The sequence below is a fragment of the Carcharodon carcharias genome, chromosome 19 (assembly GCF_017639515.1).
Source record: "Carcharodon carcharias isolate sCarCar2 chromosome 19, sCarCar2.pri, whole genome shotgun sequence".
In the NCBI taxonomy this organism is placed as follows: domain Eukaryota; kingdom Metazoa; phylum Chordata; class Chondrichthyes; order Lamniformes; family Lamnidae; genus Carcharodon; species Carcharodon carcharias.
In genome coordinates, this window is record NC_054485.1 from 112751407 (window position 1) to 112778057 (window position 26651).

The following is a 26651-nucleotide window of genomic DNA, read 5'->3' on the forward strand; positions in this document are numbered from 1 at the left end:
GACCTCTGATCCAGTGACCTTACCACTACACCACCATCTTCCCCCATTGCCCGAGAATGTGTCCAGATCTCCACTTTTGAGTGCCCTCTATTGAAGCAGTGCTGAAGTTTATTAATGTTCACACCAACAATTCTTGGATAAACCTCAGTGAAGATAAAAGATGAGGAACAGCCAGTTTCTAACAACTGGCACTGTTAACATGCTGAATAATTTTTCATGTAGATTTTATTAGCTACTCCCCACCTCTTTTTGCCAGTTGTCCTGTTTGGTTCACAGCTCATTTGGGAGTAATCGGTAGATCTGCTCACCTTGCTCTGACCATACATTTGCCTCTCTAGTTTATTTGGATCTATTTTAAGCCAGTTCATCCTTGTGGTCTCACTTTGAGGTGTTAAAGATGGAGGACTAGATGGGAAATCAACCCTGCACTGGGTTCTGATAGAGCCAATCTTTAAAAGCATGTTGAGTATCATTTTTGAAGAGGCAATAGAGAAGGTTGATGAGGGCAATGCTATTGATGTAGTGTACATGGGCTTCAGGAACCATTTGATACAGTGCCACATGACAGACTTGTGAGAAAAGTTATAGCTCGTGGAATAACATTGGATACAAAATTGGCTGAGTGACAGAAAGCGATGATTTGATGGATGTTTTTCAGACTGGAAGAAGGTTTGTAGTGGAGTTCCTCAGGGGTCAATGTTGGGACCCTAACTCCTCCTCCACCTCATATATATTAATAGCCTAGACCTTGGTATACAGAGCACAATTTCCAAGTTTTCAGATGATACAAAACTCGGAATCATTGTGAACTGTGAGGAGGATAGTGTAAAACTTCAAAAGGACATAGACATTGATGGAATATGTGAACAGGTGGCAGATGAAGTTCAATACAGAGAAATGTGAAATGATTCATTTTGGTAGAAAGAACATGGAGAGACATAAAATAAGGGGTACAGCCTAAAGAGGGTGCAGGAGTAGGGGGATCTGGGTGTATATGTACATAAATCATTGAAGGTGGCAGAACAAGTGGAGAGAGAGAGGTTAATAAAGCATACAGTATCCTGGGCTTTATTAATAGGGGCATTGAGTACAAGAGCAAGGAGGTTATGTTGAACTTGTATAAGACACTAGCTCAGTCCCAGCTGGTGTATTGTGTCCAGTTCTGGGCACCACACTGTAGGAAGGATGTGAAGGCTTTGGACAGAGTGCAGAAAAGATTCACGGGAATGGTTCCAGGGATGAGGAACTTCAGTTATGAAAATAGATTGGAGAAATTGGGACTGTTTTCCTTGGAGAAGAGAAGGTTGAGAGGAGATTTAATAGAGATGTTCAAAATCATGAGGGGTCAGGACAGAATGTACAGGATTGAGAACGAGAGTGCATTAAGATGATTGGAAAAGAAGAAATGGTGACCATGAGGAGAAACTTTTTTACATAGTGAGGATCTGGAATGCACTGTCTGAGAGTGTGGTGGAGACGGGGTCAATCGAGTGGTTAGGGTCTGGAATGCACTGTCTGAGAGTGTGGTGGAGACAGGGTCAATTGAGTGGTTAGGATCTGGAATGCACTGTCTGAGAGTGTGGCGGAGACAGGGTCAATCGAGTGGTTAGGGTCTGGAATGCACTGTCTGAGAGTGTGGTGGAGACAGAGTCAATCGAGTGGTTAGGGTCTGGAATGCACTGCCTGAGAGTGTGGTGGAGACAGTGTCAATCAAGGCATTTAAGAGGAAGTTGGTTTATTATTTGTAAAGGGAGAAGGTGCAGGGTCAGGGGGAGAAGGTGAGGGCGTGCCACTCGGTTAAATTGCCCTTACGGTAAGTCGATACAGTTGTTCAGTCAGATTCATGAGTTTATTCTGTTCAGTACTGACTAATTTATAAAAGCCTCTATGCACCAATCTTTGTTCTAATCAGAAGTTTCATAAACATGAAGCTAAACGCGATGGGTTGCAGCAGACAGTCGGACAGCTGAGCGAACAACTCGAAGTTGCCAGGAGCTGCATCCAGAGCCTGGAGGCTCAGATCAAAGAAAAGGAAAGAGTCTCCCACCAGCAGGTCAGTCCAGCAATCCACTTGCACCCACTGAAAGTGGCTCCAAATTCTCCCCGAAACACAGAGCCAAGCCTGCTTGAGGGAATTTGCACAATTTCTCATTCCTCAGCTTGGATTTGGTTAAAGTAGCAGAGTTACAGGGTCCGCTTGAGTGTACGTGGTCCTTCCAGCCCTATAATTCCTGCGTTTCCCTTGCATTAGCAATCCAGTCACCCTGGGTATTGTAAGACCATACAGCCAGGTCTACTCTGACATTGCACTGGACACCAGCAGCAACCTGGGAGAAACGTTCCCTGGGTCTTAACAAGAAAAGAATGTATTTCAAAAGAACACGAGAAACAGGAGCAGGGAGTAGACCATTCAGCCCATCGAGCCTGCTCCACCATTCAATATGATCATGGCTGATCTTAGGCTTCAACTCCCACTTACCTGCCCGATCCCCATTACCCTTAATTTGACAAGAGACCAGAAATACGTCCATCCCCGGCCTTAAATATATTCACCGATGGAGCGTCCACAACCCTCTGGGGTGGAGAATTCCAAAGATTCACAAACCCTTTTCAGTGAAGTAATTTCTCCCCATCTCAGCCCTAAATGATCGGCCCCTTATCCTGAGACTGAGCCCCCCCGCTGTGTTTTAGATTCCCCGACCAGGGGAAACAATCTCTCAGCGTCCACGTCGTCAAACCCCTTCAGAATCTTGTGTGTTTCAATGAGATCGTCTCTCATTCTTCTAAACTCCCGAGATTATAAAACCAATTTACTCGGCCTCTCATTATCGGACAACCCCCTCATCCCAGGGACCAATCTCATATCTAGTGAACCTTCACTGTCCTGTAACCAATGAGAGTGAATCCTTTATTTTCTACACATTCGTTTATAATGACCTTTTCTCCACCTTCCAATTGTTCAAATTTATCCAAAAGCAAAATATGCTGGATCCTGGAATAAAAACAAAACACTGAAAAAAAAAAACTGGCATTATCTGTGGAGAGAGTACAGAGAAAGAGACAAGGTTTCAGGCTGTAACCTTTCATCAGAACTGGGAGCAGTTAGAAATTTGATGGGTTTTGAGTGGGTGGAAATGGGGTGAAAGGAGAAGTTTGTGATGGGATGGAAGACAGGACATGACCAAAGAGTTGGTGGGGCATGTAGCGTTCAGTTGCTCTTTGACTGAGAGTCTGGTAACTGCTCTATCTTCATCGTGCTTTAGCCTAGGTGTTGACTCGGAGTTACAGCCACCAGAAGCTGCTAGGCCTGGCTGAGTACAACTGCAGATATTTTGTGATCGCAGAGATAAACTCTTGTATATAGACTTGTTGCACATGTAGAAACGAGTGTCATCTCTGCATTGCTCCTAGATATATTTCATACACAACAGGGCAGAGTCAGAAGGAGTGGAAATGGGCCAAGTAAAGATGTGGCCAGAAGAGGTGTGAATGGCAAAATGATGAACAGCTCTCATCCACAGCACAAAAAAATTAGAATTTATCCCGTTGGGTAATGAACAATTTAGCTTTCTAACTGATGTGGGAAGGTGGTGCATCACCAGGATAATGTCCTGTCCTCTGGGGTGTCAGAAGGAGGGGGAACCATATGATAACCTCCTGGTATACTCTCACTAGAAGTTGGCAATTCTACCTGCCGGAGTGGCAGCAGGTGGTATCGCACCTCTGGTTACCGTCATGGCGCTAAATCCCGACATCTGTCAGAGGAAGTGACTCATTCGTTCTGTGCATATCTGACTTATACTGAGGGCATCATCAGTGGGTTTACTGGTGAAGACCTCTGTCTTTCTGCATTGGTTTGATAAAGTCCTACATAAGAGGTTAATGTGTAAAATTAAAGCACAGGGGATTGGGGGTAATATATTGGCATGGATTGAGGATTGGTTGGCAGACAGGAAACAGAGTAGGAATAAATGGGTCTTTTTTGGAATGACAGGCGGTGACCAATGGGGTACCGCAGGGATCAGTGCTTGGGCCCCAGCTATTCACAATATATATCAATGATTTGGATGAGGGAACCAAATGTAATATTTCCAAGTTTGCTGACGACACAAAACTTGGTGGGGATGTGAGTGGCGTAGAGGATGTTAAGAGGCTTCAAGGTGATTTAGACAAGTTGAATGAGTGGGCAAATACATGGCAGATGCAGTATAATGTGGACAAATGTGAAGTGATCCACTTAGGTAGGAAAAACAAATGGCAGAGTATTATTTAAATGGTGATAGATTGGGAAATGTTGATGTACAAAGGGACCTGAGTGTCCTTGTACACCAATCACTGAAAGCAAGCAGACAGGTGCAGCAAGCAGTTAAGAAGGCAGATGGTATGTTGGTCTTCAGTGCAAGAGGAGTTGAGTACAGGAGCAAAGATATCTTACTACAGTTGTAAAGGGCCTTGGTGAGACCACACCTGGAGTATTGTGTGCGGTTTTGGTCTCCTTACCTAAGAAAGGATATACTTGCCATAGAGAGAGTGCAGAGTTCAGGTTCACCAGACTGATTCCTGGGATGGCAGGATTGTCGTCTGAGGAGAGATTGGGCCGACGAGGCCTGTTTTCACTAGAGTTTAGAAGAATGAGAGGGGATCTCATTGAAACGTATAAAATTCTGACAGGGATGGACAGACTGGATGCAGGGATGATGTTTCCTCTGGCTGGTGGGGGGGCGGGTCTAGAATAAAGGGTCACAATCTCAGGATACGAGGTAGACTATTTAGAACTGAGATGAGGAGAAATTTCTTCACTCAGAGGGTGGTGAACCTGTGGAATTCTCTACCACAGAAACTGTGGAGGCCAAGTCACTGAATATATTTAAGAAGGAAATAGATAGATTTCTGGACTCTAAAAGCATCACAGGGTCTGGGAAGAGAGCGGGAGTACGGCGTTGAGATAGAGGATCAGCCATGACCATACTGAATGGTGGGGCAGGCTCGAAGGGCTGAATGGCCTACTCATCCTATTTTCTATGTATCTATGGTTTGCCTTTTCTCTGTAGAATGAAAATAGAGACCCTATCGACAGTACAATCAAATCCCTCAAGTAGTTGGACATCTGCAGCAGGCTAGTCCATGACCAAGTCTAACAGCTCAGGATATTGGAAACGATCACAGTGAAGTTCTCCCCCCTCCAAGGCCCAATGAACTTCACCCCGTCTGATTCTATATATACTAGATGAACAGACCGCTTCAGGCAGGGATGTGTCAGAATAATCTCGCGATCCACTTTGCATAGCGATGAATGTTTTTCTGTACAACCTGAAGGGTTGGGTTAACCCTTGATGGTGACAAATCCAGGCATTGGAATCCTTCGTCAATCTTCTTTTTAAAAAAAAAAAGAGGCCACTCACCAAAGCTTGTTGTCTCGCGTTCATCAGGACAAATGCAAGAATACCAAATTTCAAACAACTTCTGCTACAGGAGAAAAGGTCGCTGATTGGTTGGCAAGTCGACTCTGGACCAGGCATTGCCATGGAGATAGAAACAAGGAACTATAGGCTCCCCCAGCTCCTAGACAATTTGGAACAGGTGCCAGGCTTGAACATATTCCTTTTGTTTGCATAGAATGGGTGGCTTCTAGCAAGCATAAATGGGCTGTGCCACGAGCTAGACTGATGACCTTAAATTGGTTGTTAGTGTAGCTATTAGCACACTCGGCAAGTCTTGCGCAATCGTGGAATTACTCTGCTAATCCTTTCAACAACCAGGTTCTGTTGGCATTTAAAATGAAATGAGTGGACAGAAGTTGAATAGATGTAACTCCTTCAACCCTGTAGCGATCCCTATCTTAGTCGGCACAAGGTGGTTGAAGGCTTTCTAGTCATCGTTTGCTGGCTACCTAAGTGGCCAATCTGTGTGATGCCTCTACAGTTGAATAGCTACTAAGCCTCTTTTGCTTCTCACAAGGGCACTGGTTAGCAATAATGAATGGAAATGCTGGAAGATTTACTTCCTGCTGCCCATCCTCCCAAGGTAGTGACCACCCACCCCTCTACCCCCCCCGCCCCGCCCCCCCCCCCCACCCCCCACCACCCCCGGTAACTCCACACAAGCCGAGCACTAAATCTGGAAGAAGGGGACTAACCAGTTTGTGTTGATCAAGTGCCTCAATGCTTTACAAAAAGTGTTTTGTTTCAAGGCAAACCCGTTAACCTGTACTCTGTGCAGCACATACACTGGCACCATTCCCTGCTATTCAAAAAATTAAATCCATTGGGATTTCTTGGGCCTGTTTTAATTCACTCATGATTTGTGACTGTCACTGGTGAGGCCAATAGTAATTGCCCTTTAAGTGGCAGTGAGCTACCTTGTGATCAACTGGCTGGCTAGGCCACTTCAGAGGGCAGTTAAGAATCAGCCACATTGCTGTGGGTCTGGAGTCACATGTAGACCAGACCGGGTAAGGATGGTAGATTTCCTTCCCTAAAGGGCATTAGTGAACTGATAATTTCATGTTCATTACTGAGACTAACTTTTAATTCCAGATTTATTAAGGTGAATTGAATTTATTTTGCCCCAGCTACTGTGTTGGCATTTGAACCCCATGTCCCAGAGCACTAACCTCGTTCTGGTTTCAGAGATGGAAGGGGGGAATGTGAGGAAGAGGTTTCTTTACACAGTGAGTGATCATGACCTGGAACCTGCTGCCTATGAGAGTGGTAGAACTGGAGCTGATGAATGATCCCAAAAGGGAATGGGAACAAAGTGGGAGAAATGGGACTGATGGGATTGCTCCACAGGGGGGCTGGCATAGACTCAATGGACCTAATGGCCTCCAGTGCTGCCATTATGACTCTGCTCCGGATTACTATCTGTTAAACCGAGGCTCTGTCTGTCCGCTTAGGTGACCGCATGGTGCTTTTTTTGGAGAAGAGTAGGAGTTATCCCTGTTGTCCTGGCCAATATTTGTCCCTCAATCCACATCATCAAAACCAGAAACCTGGTTATTTTCACACTGCTGTTTATGGGAATTTATGTGCATGAGTTTGCTGTTTCCTATATTACGACAGTGACTACACTTCAAAAGTTCTTCATTGGCTGTAAAGTCAAAAGGATACCCCAAATGTAAATGCAAGTTTCCTTTTATTAGTCCAGCAACATAACAACCATTCTTCAACACTCCTATTTAGCTGTCCCATGTGAAATTCAGTACTTCCTCAGTACTGCACTGAAATGCTGCTGTTGTATATTTTATATATGAGCTATGCAGAGATGTCACTAGTTTCCATGTGTGTAACAGGAATTTATTCAGTGCTTTAAAATGTCTGCTCCACGCTTGCAGCACTTGCTTCCAGCAACTTCAACAGTTCGTTTACTTTACTGAGTCCAAACCCAGGCTTCACTAATCAAGCACAGTGAGCATTAATAGTAAACAGACTTGCATAATCAACTGCAGAATAACTGAACGCTACAGCTAGGACAAGTTTTTAAAATCCTGAGTCAAGCAGACACAGTATGAACCATTGCGACAATCTACCTCTGAATCTTTGTTTTTGACATTTGAATCTAAATAAATTTCAGCTAATAAATGCATTTACATAATTTAATTAAAGTTAATGAAATAAAGTGACAATCGACACTGTTCTATTAATCGTTCCTCCAGTTTCTCTGTCCTATGTTCCTCTTTCAGGAGTTGCGTTTACAAACTGGGACAAAGAGCAGCCTAGGTGATCAGAGCTGTCAGAACCAAATGATACAGCGCCTGATATGTGAACTACACAGCAAGGAGCAGCTGTTACAGGTAAAGAGCCTTTACACACTGTGGATGGAGGCCCTCACCTTTGTGGAGAGACTAGAGAAATTGTTGTTTGACTTAGCGAAGGTTAAGGGGAAGTTCAATCGAGATGTGCAATATTGGAAGATGGGAATGGGGTTTGAAGGAATAGATATGGAAAATATGATTCCACTAGAAGGATGGTCACTAACCAGGAGATATAGATAATAAGATATAATTGGCAAAAGAAGCAGAGAGGAGGGGTTAAAATCTTGGCTGAAAGAGGAGACATCTTATCAAAGCATCCTTCTCTTGCACTCATCAGGGCAGATGCCAGAATACCAAGTTTCAAAAAGGAGCAGCGTTGATTGGCATTTAGATGTGATTCTGCAATTGGACAGAACTTGCTGACCAATCCAGAGTGTGTGAAGAACTAGACTAACCAACTTATGATCATCAGTCAGGCTTGCAATGTGGCTCACTTATGCTTGCTAGAAGCTCCATTTATTCATACACATTGTCCTCTGCAGACAAAAGGGACATGCCCAGGCATTGCGCCTTTTTTAAACTGAACAAAAGTGTCGGGTGTAACAGTTCCCTGGTACACTCACCATGCCAATGCCTCAACCAATCAACCAATCAGCACCTTTTTTTTCCCGTGCAGTATAAATTGTTGTTCCCTTTGAAATTTGGTATTCTTGAACCTGTCCCCATGACAGCAAAATGAAGAACATCAACAGCATGTTTTTTTTTTTATCAGTCGTATTTGAGTTCTGTGCTGGCCAAGTGGCAAGTAAGATTTTTTTCTAGCATAGCAAATCATGATCTGGAATGCAGTGTCTGAAAGGGTTGGCAGAAGCAGATTCGTCTGTAACTTTTTAAAAGGTAACCGGATGAATAGTTGACCAAAAAAAAAACATAGGAGAGAACAGGGAAGTGATAGACTAATTGGTTAGCTCTGTGGAAAGAGCTGGCCTGGGCAAGATGGGTCAGAGGTCAGAGGTCACCCTGTGCTGTATGATCCCTGAGATGTCTAAGAGAGACCAGCAAGGTAGATATTCTGGGGGGAAGGGGTGACAGTAGATGGAGATTTGAGGGCAGTGTTGTTGAAGCTTGTGATTGGTCTACACTAGTTTGGAAAGCTTGGCATTTTGGTTCTATTCTGTACCAGGACGAGGTGAACAGGTCTCGCTGTCGAGAGATTAGCTTGTTTCAGATAGGAACGAATTTGAACCTCTGTTTGTTTTTCTACACTAGCTTATTGTGGGCTTGACTGTGCTGTGGTGGATCCGTTTTTGGAATGTCATTGTATTGCTTTGCTGCCTCTTTCCTATTGTGCTGAAGCAGTGCTTAAATCTGGTATCTGTTCACTCTCTCTCTCTCTCTCTCTCTCTCTCTCTCTGTGTGTAATGTTTGTTCCCCTCCTCTGATCCCTCTGTCAGGAGTGTGTGGAGTTAATCTCACAGCTCACTCGTGGCACCAGGTCTGTGAGTGACACAGAGGCCGACATGGTTGGAACACTCCGAATGCGGTTGAAGGATCGAGATAAAGCTCTGCAGGTAAACCGGTGACTCCACCTCGCCTGAGACAGTTCCCATCCCGCTGGGAACTCTTCTGAATTTGTATCCGTAGACGCACAGAATTAGTGTAATAGTTCGTTTATTTATGAAAATATATCTATTCTTACATAGGGTATTGGTGTCACTGGCAGGGCCTGTATTTGTTGCCCATCCCTAATTACCCTTGAACTGAATGGCTTCCTTGGCCATTTCAGGGGGCAGAAAGGGGCGAACCACATTTCTATGGGTCTGGCGTCACATGTAGGCCAGACCAGATAAGGATGGCAGATTTCCTTCCCTAAAAGGGTTTAGTGAACCAGATGGGTTTTTATGGTGATAGTTGTCCTAGAACCATAGAAAAGTTACAGCACAGAAGGAGGCTATTCGGCCCATCTTGTCCATGCCAGCCCGAGGACACTCAGGTGCCCTTTCTAATCCTACCTTCCAGCACCCGGCCCATAGCCCTGCAGCTTACAGCACTTAAGGTGCAGATTCAGGTACTTTTAAAAAGAGTTTAGAGTTTCTGCCTCTACCACCAACTTGGGCAGCGAATTCCAGACACCCACTACCCAGTGCGTAAAAAAAAGTTCTTCCTCATGTCCCCCCTACACCTTCTGCCACTTATCTTGTATCTGTATCCCATGGTTATTGAATTCTCCATCAAGGGAAACTATTTTATCCTGTCCACTCTATCTATTCCCCTCATAATTTTATACACCTCAATCAAGTCACCTCTCAGCTTTCTTTGTTCCAAGGAAAATAACCCCAACCTATCCAATCTCTCCTCGTAGCTACACTTTTCTAACCCTGGCAACATTCTTGTAAATCTCCTCTGCACTCTCTCCAGGGCTATTACATCCTTCCTGTAATGTGGTGACCAGAACTGCACACAATACTCCAGTTGTGGCCTCGCCAGTGTTTTATACAATTCCAACATTATATCCTTACCTTTATATTCTATAATTCTGCCAGTGAAGGAGAGCATTCCATTTGCCTTCTTTACAACTTGAACTGCTATCTTCAGGGACCTGTGTACTTGTACGCCAAGATCTCTCACTTCACCTACCCCTCTTAGTATATTCCCATTTATTGTGTAATCCCTGTAACTGTTTGACCTCCCTAAATGTATGACCTCACACTTCTCTACGCTAAAATCCATCTGCCACTTCACCACCCACTCCACCAACCCATCTATATCATCATGGTCACTATTAATGAGACAAGCTTTATATTCCAGATTTATTAATTGAATTAAATTCCTCTGTGGGGGGATTTGAACCCTTGTCCCCAGACATCGGACTGGGCCTCTGGATTACTCGTCCAGTGACATTACCACTGTGCTATCTCCCCGCAGGGTACAGGCTGGAGCCTGGGGCCTTAGGGCTGTATTCAGTAGGGAGGGAGAACATGATTTGATAACTGTGAATCTTGAGCGTATAGAGACTGGTGTTGTTAGCAGTGTCAGGGCAGGCAGGATTGTCAACCCTAAATCTCTCTACGCTCTCTTGTCCCAGTTACCTGTAAATTATTTCTATTTCTTTTTTCAAGCAATCTGCGGATGAGAAATTCACTGCCATTGAGGAGGAGGAGGCTGAAATCGGGCAGCTGCGGTCAGCCCTGAGGGAGAAGGACCAGGATGTGAACCGTCTAAGCGAGCTCCTCGCCAACAATGAGGAATTGATCAATGTGAGACCTGCAGTGCACACGCTTCCCAACCTCCGGGCCACGTTCCCTACCCCTCCCCATGGCTCATTTCCCTGCCCCACACCCTCCTGTGCCCCTTTGAAGTGATGCAGGCTCAGTTCTCCCCACCCTCTACACTCTTTTATGTGTTCACTATGGGTCGCTTTGCTCATGAACCGCTCATGCAGGTTTATCTGTCGACGGGTGAGTCGATTACAATATACAGCAGAAGCAGAGACCAATGTGAAATGAAGCACATACTAATTATTTACACAGACAACAGAGCATGAACGCGATGTGTGCGTCTCCAGCCAGACCCTACTCCAGACTAACGTTAACATGGGTGCCCACGCTACACAGATATTGGGTCTTACAGTCACGTGGTCAATCTGCTCATACACTCTTAAAGGTGTATTACACCCCTGATTATCTAAAACACACACACGCACGCGCGCACACGCACACACACAGACAGACACACAGACAGACAGACAGACAGACACACACACACACACACACACACACACACACACACACACACACACAGACACACACGCACACACAGACACACACCCCAGCACTGAACTATTACAAAAACAAAATACTGGGGATGCTGGAATTCTGAAATAAAAACAGAAAATGCTGGAAATGCCCAGCAGGCTGGACAGCATCTGTGGAGAGAAACAGTCGATGTTTCATTGTGAAAGATCAACACAACCTGAAACATGAACACTCTCTCTCCACTGATACTGCCAGACCTGTTGTTTTTAACACACACCAAACTTTTCTTTCTGACTCCACTCCTCGTTGGATCCCAATCGATATTCTTGCCCGTGACTGACACACCCTCAATTCCTGCTGCCACTAACCACCCTGGCCTTCCTTTGCGATTTCTCTCCTCTAGGCTATCTCCAGTGTTGTGTCTGTCACAACACAAGCCTGCTCTCCTAGTGCCTTCCTCTGCACCACAGGCAGAGTCATTGTCTTGCTCTCTCTTTATGTACAACGTCACTGTCCACCATGTGCACTATTAGCTCTCAGCTCTATTAAGAGGTATGTTTGCTCCTAGTATTACAATCCAGACAGGAGCTCTATAGAATTATAGAATCCTTAAGAGAACAGAAGGAACCTTGTCAGCCCATCGTGTTGGTGTTGGTCCTCTGAAGCAGCTACACTCCCCTGCCTTCACCACTCAGCCCTGAAGATGTTCCCTTTCCAGATATCGATCCAATTTTGAAAGCTGCAATTGAATCTCCTCCCCCTCCCCCCTCTCATCTACTCTCCTCTCTGGGCCTCCCTCTGCCCTGCTCCCCTCCTGTCTCAGGCACTGCATTCCAGGTCCTAACCACTCGCTATATTTTAAAGAGCAAGTTTTTCCTCCTGTCTCCATTGCTTCTTTTGCCAATCACCTGTGTCCCTCTGGTTCCCAATCCTCCCACCAATGGGAACAGTTTCTCCCTATCTACTCTGTCTAGACTCCTCACGATCTTGAAAACCTCTATCAAATCCCTTATTGGCCTTCTCTTCTCCAAGGAAAACAGTCTCATGTTCTCCAATCTATCTTCATAACTGACGTTCCTCACCCCGGAACCATTCTCGTGAATCTTTCCTGTCTGTCTAATCCCTTCACTAGCCAAGAACTGGACTCAATACTCTAGTTGAGACTGAACTGGTGTTTTTTTTTTTCTTTGTATGTAGGTTTATTATACCTTCCTTGCTTTTGCACTCAAGTCCTATATTATAAAGCCCAGGATGCTGAACGTTTTACTTAACTTTATTAACTGGCGGTAGGAATAGCTGTTGACTTACAATGAGGACCCCTCCAACTCCACAGCTGTTAACACCTTTCTCAACAATTCCTCATGGAGATGTGAAATAGTACAAAAACAGTGTTTAATATACATTTGTAAAATCTAGAACTAATGAAAACATAATGACGTGATTCAATAATAGTTTGATCCTATCAGCCTGTGGCGTTCTCTTTCCCCAGCGAGCAGTGGTGGCTGGTTATTATTTACTGAGTTAGATTAGCGAGTCGCCGGTCATGAGGGGAGGATGGGGGCCGACATGAAAGTGGAGTTAAGACCACAACCAGATCAGCCATGATCTTACTGAATGGTGGAGCAGGCTCGAGGGGCTGAATGGCCTCTCCTGCTCCTAAGTTCTATGTTTCTCAACCTGCCCTGCCACCTTCAATGATTAGTGCAAATATACCCCCTGGCCCTTCTGCTCCTGTTTCCCTTTAGAATTGCATCTCCAAAGCCTGACAGGAGCTGTAATGTCCATGGGTGATCCCATTATAGGAGGGGAATGTTACACCCTTTAATCAGTAAATTGTCTATCTCCGGAGAGTTCCTCTTCTGGACGGGTTTACCTATAATGGCTCTGCTCAGCCAGGCTGTCCCCTGTCTCTATTCCAGATGTTGAACCACACCCTGAAGAAGAAGCATGCTGCTGTTGAACAGCTGGAGACACTGTGCACAAGCCTGAAGGAACTGTCTAGCCAGCGGGATGAGAAGAGAGTGTGTGCCCTGCGGGAGAAAGATAGCATCATCAGTCAGCTCCAAGCAGCTCTCCAGAACCGTGCCAAAGATGTGGAGGTACGATGGGGGAAAGAATTACTGGCCATGAGGGTGAATCTCTCGGTGCTTGTTAGAATTTACATTTTGTTTTTATTTTAAAGAATCTGGTACCAATTGCCAGAAAAGTCCAGCTGCCTCGCTCCTGTCTTTCAGGGAAGGGATCTGCAATTTGTACACACCCTTGTTGAAGCCAATCTCGCAGCAGCCGGCATTTCAGGTTGCCAGGAATGGGCTAGCGGGTTACTGCCTGGATCAGCGCTTGGGACCCCAGCTATTCATAATCTATACCAATGTGGGTGTGGGAGGGGTTAAAGCTTGCAGATGATGCTGCACTAGGTGGAGGTGTGGGTTGTTAGGAGGATGCAATGGGGATTTGGAGAGGCAAAGCGAGTGGACAAAAATTGGCAGATGGAACACAATGTGGACAAATGTGAGGTAGGAGGAACAGAAATAGAGTCTTTCTCAAATAGTGAGAGGCCAGGAAGTGTCAAACTTCAAAAAAGGACTAGGGTGTCCTTGTTATTGAGTCACTGAAAACTAACATGCAGGTACAGCAAGCCCATCAAGAAGGCAAATGCTATGTTGGCCTTTATTATGAGAGGTTGTTGTACAGGAGGAAAGATGTCTAACTGCAGTTATATAGAGGTGAGACTGCACCTGGAGCATTGTCTGCAGTTCTGGTCTCTTTACCCAAGGAAAGATATACTTACCATAGAGGGAGTGCAGCAAAAGGTCACCAGACTAATTCCTGGGTTGGAGGGATTGTCCTATGAGGAAAGATTAAGAGACTGGGCCTTTATTCTCTGGAGCTTAGAAGAATGAGAGGTGATCTCGTTCAAACATACAAAATTCTTACAGGGCTCAACAGGGTAGTAGCAGGAGGGGTGTTTCACCTGGGGGGAGTGGGTCTAGAACCAGGGGGCACAGTCTCAGAATAAAGGGCAAGTTATTTAGTAGGAGGAATTTCTTCATTCAGAGGGTGGTGAATATTTGGAATTCTCTACCCCATAGGACTGTGGAGGCTCAGTCACTGAATATGTTCAAGACTGAGCTCGGTAGATTTTTACATATTAAAAACATCGAGGGGCAGTGCAGGAAGATGGTGTTAAAGTAGAAAATCAGCCATGAACTCATTGAATGGCAGAGCAGGCTCAAAGGGCTGAATGACCTACTCCTGCTCCTATTTCTCTGGTGCTTTTAATGTAATCAAACATCCCCGAGAGCTCCACAGGAACGTTATAAAACAAAATATACCACTGGGCCACAGAAGGATAGGTGAACAAAAGCTTGGTCAAAGAGATAGGTTTTAAGGAGCATCTTAGAGGAGGGGAGTGAAGCAGAGAGACAAATGGAAGGAATCCCCAAGTGGGATTGAATCTTAACTGCCTTCTGAAGTGACCCTCCAACACACTCAACACCTTCTCTAAAAGCCGCCATGCCAGCAATGCTCATATTCCATATCGGGGTGAAACCTACCCCCATGATGGCACCTTCTTTTCTGAACTGGCTCGGGGTACATGTCCTGTCCATGGTGCGGAGGCCATTTGGTGTGATGAATACTCGCTGGTCATGTTCTGTATGTGCCGAGACTGACAGCAGAGCACCCGTGTGGGGTCAGCCTCTGAAATCGGGGCTGGTTGTCGGTCTGGGGATATGGTGGGGTTGGTGGGTTGGGAGCTGCTCTCTCTGTTCTGAACTACGTCTCCTTTCCTTTCCACACGTTCAGGCCCTGACAGACTCTCTGCTCAGCCAGGGTCTGAGTGAAGGCTCCGACAGCTCCGCACGCCTCTGCCTGAGACTGAAAGACAAGGAGCGTCTTCTGTCCCAGGCCCTTGTAGAACAGGATCGCCAGGCTACTGAGCAAGTGAAAGCCATCGAGGAGCTTTTAAACAGCATTGGTAGGAAGGATCAGGTTATCAAGGTAAGGCCCCACCATGGCAGACTGGGCAAGAAAGTAAGAGCCCATGGGATCCAAGGAGAGTGGCACATTGGATCCAAAACTGGCTGAGAGGCAAGAAGCAGAGGGTGATGGTCGAGGGTTGTTTCAGTGACTGGAAGTCTGTTTCCAATCGAGTCCACAGGGCTCAGTGCTGAGGCCCTTGCTGTTTGTGGTGTACATAAATGATTGGGACTTGAATGTGGGTGTGTGATCAAGAAGTTCGCGGTTGACATGAAAATTGGTAAGGTGGTAAATAGTGAGGAGGATAGCCATTAACTGCAAGAGGATATCAATGATCTGGTCAGGTGGGCATAGCAGTGGCAAATGGAATTTAACCCAGAACATGTGAGCTGATGCACTTGGGAAGGGCTAATAAGGCAAGGAATTATGCTGGGCCCTGGAAAATACTGAAGATCAGAGGGACTGTGGTGTGCATATCCACAGATCCCTGAAGGTAGCAGGGCAGGTAGGTGGTTAAGAAGACATATGGGATACTTACCTTTAATAGCCAAGGCACAGAATACAAGAGCAGGGAGGTTACGCTGGAACTGTATAAACTGCTGGTTAGGGAACAACTGGAGTACTGCAGGCAGTTCTGGTCACCACATTATAGGAAGGATGTGATTGCACCAGAGAAGGTGCAGAGGAGATTTACCAGGATGCTGCCTGGAGTGGAGGGTTTGAGCTTTGAAGAAAGATTGGATTGGCTGGGGTTGTTTTCCTTGGAGCAACAAAGGTTAAGAAGGGACCTGATAGAGGTGTATTAGATTATGAGGGGCATAGATAGGGAGGATAGGAAGGTGCTTTTCCATTAGTAGAGGGGTCAATAACCAGGGGGCATAGATTTAAGTTAAGAGGTAGAAGGCGAAGAGGGGAGTTGAGGAGAAAGTTTTTCACCCAGAGGGCGGTGGGAGTCTGGAACTCACTGCCTGAAAGGGTGGTTGAGTCAGAAACTCTTGTAACATTTAAGAAGTATTTAGATATTCACTTGTGTTGCCATAGCCTCCAGGGCTATGGGCCAAGTGCTGGACAATGGGATTAGTGGAGTCAGATCTTTGTTAACCAGCACAGACATGATGGGCCAAATGGCCTCCTTCTATTCTGTAAACGTCTGAGTGTGAGTGTGAGGTATAGACTTGGCAGCCATTCACCTGAGTCCTGACAGAGTGACTAAGTTCTCATGCTCCCTTTTTAAAGCAGTAACCCTGAGCGGGTGTTAAAACAATCCCGACACTGCTCGCTAAGTCCCACATTTCAGGAACATTTAGCTTGTTTAACCGAGTTCCTGCGTTTGCCTTTTTTATTCTTTCACGGGATTCGGGCGTTGCAGGCTAGGCCCCTATCGTCCCTGGATTGCCAGCAATCCCAGGGTCTGATCCAAGGTCTGGGGAATGGGATGAGACCTGGGTGGGATCTGGGTGGGAACTTGTGAATTGCCAAGGGTGGGAGTGAGGTGGAAAGATCACAGCTCATCTTATTTACCATCCTGATAGTCTCACAGTATGATGAGAATGAAGTTATTGAATAACTATGCATGTCTCTATCAACTGAGGTGATGATGGCGTAGTGATAATGTCACTGGCCTGGTAATCCTGAGGCCCAGCCTAATGCTCTGGGGATAAGGGTTCAAATCCCACCAGGGCAGCCGGTGGAATTTAACTTCATTAATAAATTCTGAGTTGAAAGATAGCCTCAGTAATGGTGACCATGCTGTTTACCATCAATTGTTACTTTTTAAAATATGAAACATCCGGTTCACTAATGTCCTTCAGAGAAGGAAATCTTCTGTCCTTATCTGGTCTGGCCTACATGTGACTCCAGCAATGTGGTTGACTCTTCTCGAGGGTAATTGGGGATGTACAACCCAGCACTGGCCTTGCTACAGACACCCACATCCCATGGACAAAAATAAAATGGGTCTAGGACTGATTCAGAAATGATACGCAGAGAGATCCCAATGATAGAAAGCGTTAGGAAGAGCAGGTCCAAAATTACTTGTTCCACCCAAGCACCCTATGAGGAATGTTTGAGGACTCTGGGTCTATACTCGATGGAGTTTAGAAGGATGAGGCGGGATCTGATTGAAACTTAGAGAATACTGAAAGGCCTAGATAGAGTGGACGTGGGGAAGATGTTTCCATTAGTAGGAGAGACTAGGACCCGAGGGCACAGCCTCAGAGTAAGGGAAAGACCTTTTAGTACAGAGATGAGAAGAAACTTCTTTAGCCAGAGAGTGGTGAATCTTTGGAATTCATTGCCACAGAAGGCTGTGGAGGCCAGGTCATTGAGTGTATTTAAGACCGAGATAGATAGGTTCTTGATTGGTAAAGGGATCAAAGGTTACGGGGAGAAGGCGGGAGAATGGGGTTGAGAAACCTATCAGCCATGATTGAATGGCGGAGCAGACTCGATGGGCTGAATGGCCTAATTTCTGCTCCTATGTCTTATGGTCTTATGGTTATCCTGTATTACATACGCTGTATCCCAACAGGTTATTTTTCTGGAAGAGATCTATCCAATGTGTTAATTCAATCAGCTGCTATTTCCCTACAAAGCCACTTTTATAGTCTGATCGCTCATTCACTCACTGGTATGTTGCCCATCAATAAGACTTAAGTTTACATCCCTTCACATACAGGCTGTACCCTCTTTTGGGGTTTTACTGCTCTGGACACGATGAAATAGCTTTATCAGGAGCAACATTATTCCCAGGGTCATTCGAATCCTGACAATAACAATTGTGTCACACTGTATCCTGAAATGAACCCACAGAAATGCTGTACATTGTGACAGCATTTACTCTCGCATCTCTGCTCAATACTGACTTTTCAATGAATCTCTTCACTGCCGCTGAACATTGTCTCAATACCTTCAGTTTATTATTGCTCCTGTTCCTCTTTTATTAGGCGTGTGTTCCAGTGTTTTACACTAATATCTATTTGCAGTGTGCACTTTGTATTCAGGAGTGTTTTTTAATTAAATGCCTCAAATGCCTGTGTATGTACTGGGAGTTGGTCCGTAGCATAATCTGCAGGTATTCTAGACATGTTAACATATTTCCCATAATAACTAAAGGTTGTTTGGCCCTCCATCAGTTGAGTTACAGAATAAAAACTCATGGGGAATGGTCACTCCTCTGTAGCAGCTCCTCCAAATCTGCATATATTCCTGAGTGGTGCATTGACACGTTATGTCTGACTGACGACAGGTTATGTCTGACTGACTGTATCTCGTCTGCCTACAGCAGCAGTCTCTATAGCTCCCTGCTTGCTACTCCCGGGCCACTGGCAGTGGTAATGCGCTGGAACTTGCTGCCTATGAGGGTGGAGAGAGCGGAGACCATGAATGATTTCCAAAGGAAATTGGGCAGGTGTTTGAAGGCAATACACTTGCAGGGCTATGGAGGCAGAGCTGGGGAATGGGGCTGACTGGATCACTGTCCGGAGAGCAGGTATGGATCCAATGGGCAAAATGGCCTCTCTCTGTGCTGTAATGACTCCATGACACTGGTTAACTCTACAACCCGTAGGATGAACCCAGTCTTCTGCGACCATTGCTGAACTCGGTGTTTGCTGTGTCAAACTGAATCTGTTGTAGCCTTGACTCCCTCCGACCAGCAAGCTGTATTCTGCACTGAGGTAACAATCTGTCAATCTTTTTTTGTTGATCTCCCTTCACCGTTCCAGGAAATATCAGATCGCCACATGGAAACGCTTGCAGTTCACACTCAGGAAGCTCATGCCCTCAAACAGCAGCTCTCTGCCAAAGCCAAAGAGCTGGACAAATTGGCCAAGTTGGATTCTACAGCAGCACAGGAGTGTTTCATTGAACTAGCTCACCTGAAGATGCTTCTCGATGATAAGGATCAACTGATTGTGGTAATGAACCTTGCTGAATTTTACAGATAAATATTCACACAAGGAAACAGACTAAGGCAATGGTGTGTAATCGCACTCCCAGCACACTCGAGGGCTCTGTAACAGTGTTTATTCCCTGACACTGATTTGGGGACAGCCTCTGTTTGTCTGTAAGACTCAGGAGCAGGAGTAGGCCATTCGGCAACCCCACCACCATTCAATACCATCATGGCTGACTTGCTTGTGGCTTCAACTCCTTTTCTCAATCAAAAATCTATCCAGCTCATCCAAGAATATATTCAATGACCCAACCTTTATGCTCGCTGGGGAGGAGAATTCCGCAGGCTATCAGCTCTCCTGGAGTAAGAAATCTACCGTCAATGTGAGACCTGTATAACCAGGGGCTCACTGAAAGGGGAAGGTTTGTGTCTAGAATCCAGGAATCATAGAGTTGCGACAGCGCAGAAGGAGGGTCATTCATGTCTGCACTGCCTCACCGAATCAGCAGTTCACCTAGTGCTCTCCTCCCGCCTTCTCCCCGTAACCTTGCGCATTCTTCCCTATACAAATAAAAATCCAATTCCCTCTCCCCCACACTCTCAGACAGTGCATTGCAGATCCTAACCACTCGATTGATCCTGTCTCCACCACGCTCTGACAGTGCATTCCAGATCCTAACCACTCGATTGACCCTGTCTCCACCACACTCTCAGACAGTGCATTCCAGACCCTAACCACTCGATTGACCCTGTCTCCACCACACTCTCAGACAGTGCATTCCAGACCCTAACCACTCGATTGACCCTGTCTCCCCCACACTCTCAGACAGTGCATTCCAGACCCTAACCACTCGATTGACCCTGTCTCCCCCACACTCTCAGACAGTGCATTCCAGATCCTAACCGCTCGATTGATCCTGTCTCCCCCATACTCTCAGACAGTGCATTCCAGATCCTAACCACTCGATTGACCCTGTCTCCACCACACTCTCAGACAGTGCATTCCAGATCCTAACCACTCGATTGACCCTGTCTCCACCACACCCTCAGACAGTGCATTCCAGATCCTAACCACTCGATTGACCCTGTCTCCACCACACCCTCAGACAGTGCATTCCAGATCCTAACCACTCGATTGACCCTGTCTCCACCACACTCTCAGACTGTGCATTCCAGATCCTAACCACTCGATTGACCCTGTCTCCACCACACTCTCAGACAGTGCATTCCAGGCGCTAACCACTCGCTGTTTGAAAAAGTTTCTCCTCATGTCTCCATTGTTTCTTTAGCTGATCACATTAAATCTTTGCCCTCTGGTTCTCAATCCTTCCACCAATGGGAACAGTTTCCCTCTACCTACCCTGTCCAGACCCCTCGTGATTTTGAAAACCTCCATCAAATCTCCTCTCAACCTTCTCTTCTCCAAGGAAAACAGTCCCAACTTCTCCAATCTAACTTCATAACTGAAGTTCCTCATCCCTGGAACCATTCTTGAGAATGTTTCCTGCACTCTCTCCAGTACCTTCACACCTGAAAGTATGGTGCCCAGAACTGTATGCAATATTTCAGTTTGAGGCCGAACCAGTGTTTTATACAGATTCATCATAACCTCCTTACTCTTGTACTCCAAGCCTAGGATACTGTACACTTAATTAACCTCCTTGCAACCCGTGTGCCACATTCAATGGCTTATGCATTGTTGTGATCCAGTAATTGGTAAAGCTGAGTTATTTAAAAATCCTAGAGTAGAACTTTAAACAACTGTCATAACCTATTATTTTCCAGTGGTGTGTTTAAGATGCAACTCTAAATTCAGGAATAAGACCACTAGTTCTCGAGAGGTTTTACATTCAAATACATGAGACATTTTATTAATTTACACAAGTTAAACATGTACACGTGGTACAATTACCACTGTCATAACTTTTAACAAATTCCTAAACTTATCTCCATTTAAGGCAACAGCAACCCATAAATTTAACCAAACACCAGGCAAAGCATTTTCTCCTTAGTAATTCAGAATGAGGTTCCTCTCACTTTGGTTCTTGTGGAATCAGTTGGAGGTTTGCAGCTACTTTGATCTTTCTTTGCCTCTACCCACACACACAAACTGCTATCGGTTATTCCCAGCACATCTCATTGAATGTAAATCCTCATTGCATCACCAGTCTCTTTGAACTCCAACTCTTTTAACAATAAAGCCCCTTTCATAGCACTAATTTTATTAGTAATGTTGCTTGATCTCTGCTAGCTAGGTGCCAGATTTCACCCCATTTCTTAATGCTCTATTGAAAAAATGCAAATGCACGTATCAAAACGAGTACATATCAAAGCAAAAAGCAAAAAAAGTGTGGATGCTGGAAATCCAAATCCAAAACAAAAACAAAAATACTTGGAAAAACTCAGCAGGTCTGACAGCATCTGCGGAGAGAGATACAGTTGATGTTTCGAGTCCGTAAGACTCTTTAGCAGAACCAAGGAGAAATAGAAGAGAGGTGAAATATAAACTGGTTTAAGGGAGGGTGGGACAAGTAGAGCTGGATACAGGGCCAGTGATAGGTGGAGATAACCAAAAGATGTCACAGACAAAAGGACAAAGAGGTGTCGAAGGTGGTGATGTTATCTAAGGAATGTGCTAATTAAGGGTAGAAAGCAGGACAAGCAAGGTACAGATAGCCCTAGTGGGGGTGGGGTGGGGGTGAAGGTACAGATAGCCCTAGTGGGGGTGGGGTGGGGGTGAAGGTACAGATAGCCCTAGTGGGGGTGGGGTGGGGGTGAAGGTACAGATAACCCTAGTGGGGGTGGGGTGGGGGTGAAGGTACAGATAGCCCTAGTGGGGGTGGGGTGGGGGTGAAGGTACAGATAGCCCTAGTGGGGGTGGGGTGGGGTGAAGGTACAGATAGCCCTAGTGAGGGTGGGGTGGGGTGAAGGTACAGATAACCCTAGTGGGGGTGGGGTGGGGGCAAGGTACAGATAGCCCTAGTGAGGGTGGGGTGGGGTGAAGGTACAGATAACCCTAGTGGGGGTGGGGTGGGGGTGAAGGTACAGATAGCCCTAGTGAGGGTGGGGTGGGGCTGAAGGTACAGATAGCCCTAGTGGGGGTGGGGGTGGGGATGAAGGTACAGATAGCCCTAGTGGGGGTGGGGTGGGGGGAAGGTACAGATAGCCCCAGTGGGGGTGGGGTGGGGTGAAGGAATTGAAATAGGCTAAAAGGTAGAGATAAAACAATGGATGGAAATACATTTAAAAATAATGGAAATAGGTGGGAAAAGAAAAATCTCTATAAATTATTGGAAAAAAAGGGGGGATCGGAAAGGGGGTGGGGATGGAGGAGAGAGTTCATGATCAAAGCACCCAGGCTAGCTCTCTTTAATTCAATTAAGATGTACTTGCAGACTAAACCTCTATATTTTAAAAGAAACATATTTTCTAATAATATTATATACATTAATAGCTTCATGACATGCACATATACACCCAGGTCCCTCTGCTCCTACACCCCCCTTCAGATTTGTAAATAGCTAGACCACTGTCAATGGGTTCCTGAATTGCTGACTGTAGGGGTGGGCGATTGGGGGGTTGGGGGCGGGTTGGGGAGATTCTTTGTAGACAAACTTTTGATCGACAAGAGTGTCGAGGATTATGGTGGTGGGGGGGAGGGGATGGGGAGGTGCAGTGCAGACAGGGAAGTGGAGTTAAGGTCACAATCAGATCAGCCATGATCTTTTTGAATAGCAGAGCAGCATCGAGGGGCCGAATGGCCTACTCTTGCTCCTAATGCTCCATGTAATTGGAGTTCATTGGACTGGAAAGCAGGCAGTGAGGGAGCGAGCATTGTGTTCTTGACCAATAACTGGTTTCACTCTGGGATCATTAGCTTCGAATCAGGTCCCCTGGTGTCATCGGGGCTCATTTATTATAAAGCGAAACCATAAAAACTCTGGCTCCCCTCCCTCCTTTACAAACTGATGGCTTGTTATTAGCTTAACATGTTACCAAATGGATCCTGGTTTTTAAAATTCCTTCTATCTCTGGAACAGAACCTATTGGACGATGGAAAGGCGAGAGATCAGGTCCTCTTGTGCCTCCAGGACCAGCTACGTGACAGTGTGCTGCTGAAGGTCGGTGTGAAGCAGACCCTTTGAGGCTGAAGGTTATAGGTGAAAGGTCGTTCACCAGGTTGGCACACGCCCTTCGACCCTGCACCTACCCAGAGTAACTGCAACATGGTGGCTGTCTTGTGCTTTACTGATTCGAATCTCTCTTCCTGACATGAACAAAAGCTGAGCTCTCTCTGTTCAATGGAAATTTGAATACTCCACATACAATGACTAACCCAGCAAGCTGAGAAACGTCCTGCCTAATCATTCTCTGTATCGCATGTTTGAGGTTATTACAGAAATTCGACACCGCTGCTGCCGCAACATCAGAAACTGCTGAAGGTTTTGGGTGAAGGATGCAATGGGTCTGAGTGTGCAACCCGAACATTAAACTCTGCTTCCAGCTGCAGACAGACTGTGTGGAGCCCAAACATTAAACTCTGCTTCCAGCTGCAGACAGACTGTGTGGAGCCCGAACATTAAACTCTGCCTCCAGCTGCAGACAGACTGTGTGGAGCCCGAACATTAAACTCTGCTTCCAGCTGCAGACAGACTGTGTGGAGCCCGAACATTAAACTCTGCCTCCAGCTGCAGACAGACTGTGTGGAGCCCGAACATTAAACTCTGCTTCCAGCTGCAGACAGACTGTGTGGAGCCCGAACATTAAACTCTGCCTCCAGCTGCAGACAGACTCTGTGGAGCCCGAACATTAAACTCTGCCTCCAGCTGCAGACAGACTGTGTGGAGCCCGAACATTAAACTCTGCCTCCAGCTGCAGACAGACTGTGTGGAGTCTGAACATTAAACTCTGCCTCCAGCTGCAGACAGACTGTGTGGAGCCCGAACATTAATCTCTGCCTCCAGCTGCAGACAGACTGTGTGGAGCCCGAACATTAAACTCTGCCTCCAGCTGCAGACAGACTGTGTGGAGTCTGAACATTAAACTCTTGCTTCCAGCTGCAGACAGACCGTGTGGAGTCTGAACATCAAACTCTGCCTCCAGCTGCAGACAGACCGTGTGGAGCCCGAACATTAAACTCTGCCTCCAGCTGCAGACAGACTGTGTGGAGCCCAAACATTAAACTCTGCTTCCAGCTGCAGACAGACCGTGTGGAGTCTGAACATTAAACTCTGCTTCCAGCTGCAGACAGACCGTGTGGAGTCTGAACATCAAACTCTGCCTCCAGCTGCAGACAGACTGTGTGGAGCCCGAACATTAAACTCTGCCTCCAGCTGCATACAGTCCGGCTTTTGCATTGTCAACATGTCAGCCTCTGGAGTATTCGCAATGTTCTCTCTTTTTTTCGAAGGTGTCACGTTGATCCTGGAGAACAATGTTCCCCAGAGCAGAGGAGTTGAATAGCCAAAAATTGCCAGCCAGCCAAATTATCTCCCCTCTCCTGGTCAGACTTGTTGAAACTTTGCGAGATTGGAAGTGGGTTGGGAGGGAATGTGGTTTTTAAATATATTTTCTCTTGTACTTGTGGGAATGGCCTTTAAAGTGCCTTATGGTTTTTCAGTAAATAGCACCAATGCTGATGAACCATTTTCTCTGCTGCTGCAGCCTGGTCCTTTACCTTGCCATAGTCGTATGAAGTGGTCCATGTAGGTGTGATGTGGCACCCTCAGATTACAGTTTCTCCATCACACTTTGAATCTCTCTTTCCTCGTTCTTTTTCCCTTTCCCCTCCTTGCCCACCTTTCACCCCACTCTTTCTTTCTCTCTCTCTCTCTCTCTCACTTCCCCCCACCCCCTCCTCCCATCTCTTTTCTGCCCCCTCTTTTACTCCCCACTTTCTTCTCCCCCCTCTCTTCATTTCTCCCCCAGCCTCCTCCCCGTGTCTGTAAATTGACATGCCCACCCTGCTTCTGTACAGGTCACTCTGTCCACCTGTCCTGAGTTTAATGGGCCCTCGCTTTGATCGAGAGCCAGGGATCTAGCCCTTCGTCAGCCCCCTGAGGGTGACTCGGTGCCTTGCGATGTGCAATGTGAACATTCGACGCAGCGCTGCTTAATTCAAATAAAAAAACAATGCCGATTCTTGAATAATGCACTTTAAAGTAAAAATGTAACTTGCAGCAGAGCCTGACACGGTCACTGCTTCAGCCTTGGGGTAATCAGCCACACCCAAACCATGACATCCTCCAGCAGAACAACTCGATGTTCAGAGGGAATTGGATCCAGTGACCAGGTGCCTGGTGGATAAAGAGAGGTTGTGCTAGCTGGTCTTTGGATGAAATATTAATCTCTCGTTCCTGTGGTCTTGAAGGAGCTTCTACTTTTGGGGAGTTACTTGCAGCTCCAGCCTCGGGGGAGAGAGAGAGAAGAGAATGGTTTTGAGGTGGAATTACACTTCCTAGTTTCTGGAGACTTGGACTTGTTTTACACCTCCCTCTGATACATGGTTGCGCAATGCACATTGTGTTTTAAGTGCAATATGACATGGGCATTACTACCTGGGACAAAAGGGTGATTGGCTGTTTGGGTTATGTATTGGGTTACGCTGGGTGGGGGATTTGTGGGAGATGAGAGACACACTGTTCCCCACTTTGTGTGTGATCAGGATTTGAGGATAGTGCTGATTTCTCCCTCACTCTCTCCTTCACTCTCTCCTTCACTCTCTCCTTCACTCTCTCCTTCACTCTCTCCTTCACTCTCTCCTTCACTCTCTCCTTCACTCTCTCCCTCACTCTCTCCCTCACTCTCTCCCTCACTCTCTCCCTCACTCTCTCCCTCACTCTCTCCCTCACTCTCTCCCTCACTCTCTCCCTCACTCTCTCCCTCACTCTCTCTCTCCCTCACTCTCTCTCTCCCTCACTCTCTCTCTCCCTCACTCTCTCTCTCCCTCACTCTCTCTCTCCCTCACTCTCTCTCTCCCTCACTCTCTCTCTCCCTCACTCTCTCTCTCCCTCACTCTCTCTCTCCCTCACTCACTCTCCCTCACTCTCTCTCACTCACTCTCTCTCACTCACTCTCTCTCACTCACTCTCTCTCACTCACTCTCTCTCTCACTCACTCTCTCTCTCCCTCACTCACTCTCTCCCTCACTCACTCTCTCCCTCACTCTCTCCCTCACTCTCTCCCTCCCTCTCTCCCTCCCTCTCTCCCTCCCTCTCTCCCTCCCTCTCTCCCTCCCTCTCTCCCTCCCTCACTCTCTCCCTCACTC

At 46.3% G+C, this 26651-nt stretch overlaps 1 protein-coding gene across 1 annotated transcript in view; it reads left to right on the forward strand.

The window, feature by feature from the left end:
- si:ch73-95l15.5 overlaps positions 1–26191 on the forward strand; it is a 40488-nt gene extending 14297 nt beyond the window's left edge. Inside the window, exons 3-10 of the mRNA XM_041212239.1 lie at positions 1913–2053; positions 7682–7792; positions 9208–9324; positions 10873–11010; positions 13428–13607; positions 15316–15510; positions 19215–19406; positions 23425–26191. Coding sequence (XP_041068173.1) covers positions 1913–2053; positions 7682–7792; positions 9208–9324; positions 10873–11010; positions 13428–13607; positions 15316–15510; positions 19215–19406; positions 23425–23529 — 1179 coding nt within the window. The 3' untranslated portion in view covers positions 23530–26191. The remainder of the gene's footprint in view (positions 1–1912; positions 2054–7681; positions 7793–9207; positions 9325–10872; positions 11011–13427; positions 13608–15315; positions 15511–19214; positions 19407–23424) is intronic.
- The last annotated feature ends 460 nt before the right edge of the window (positions 26192–26651 follow it).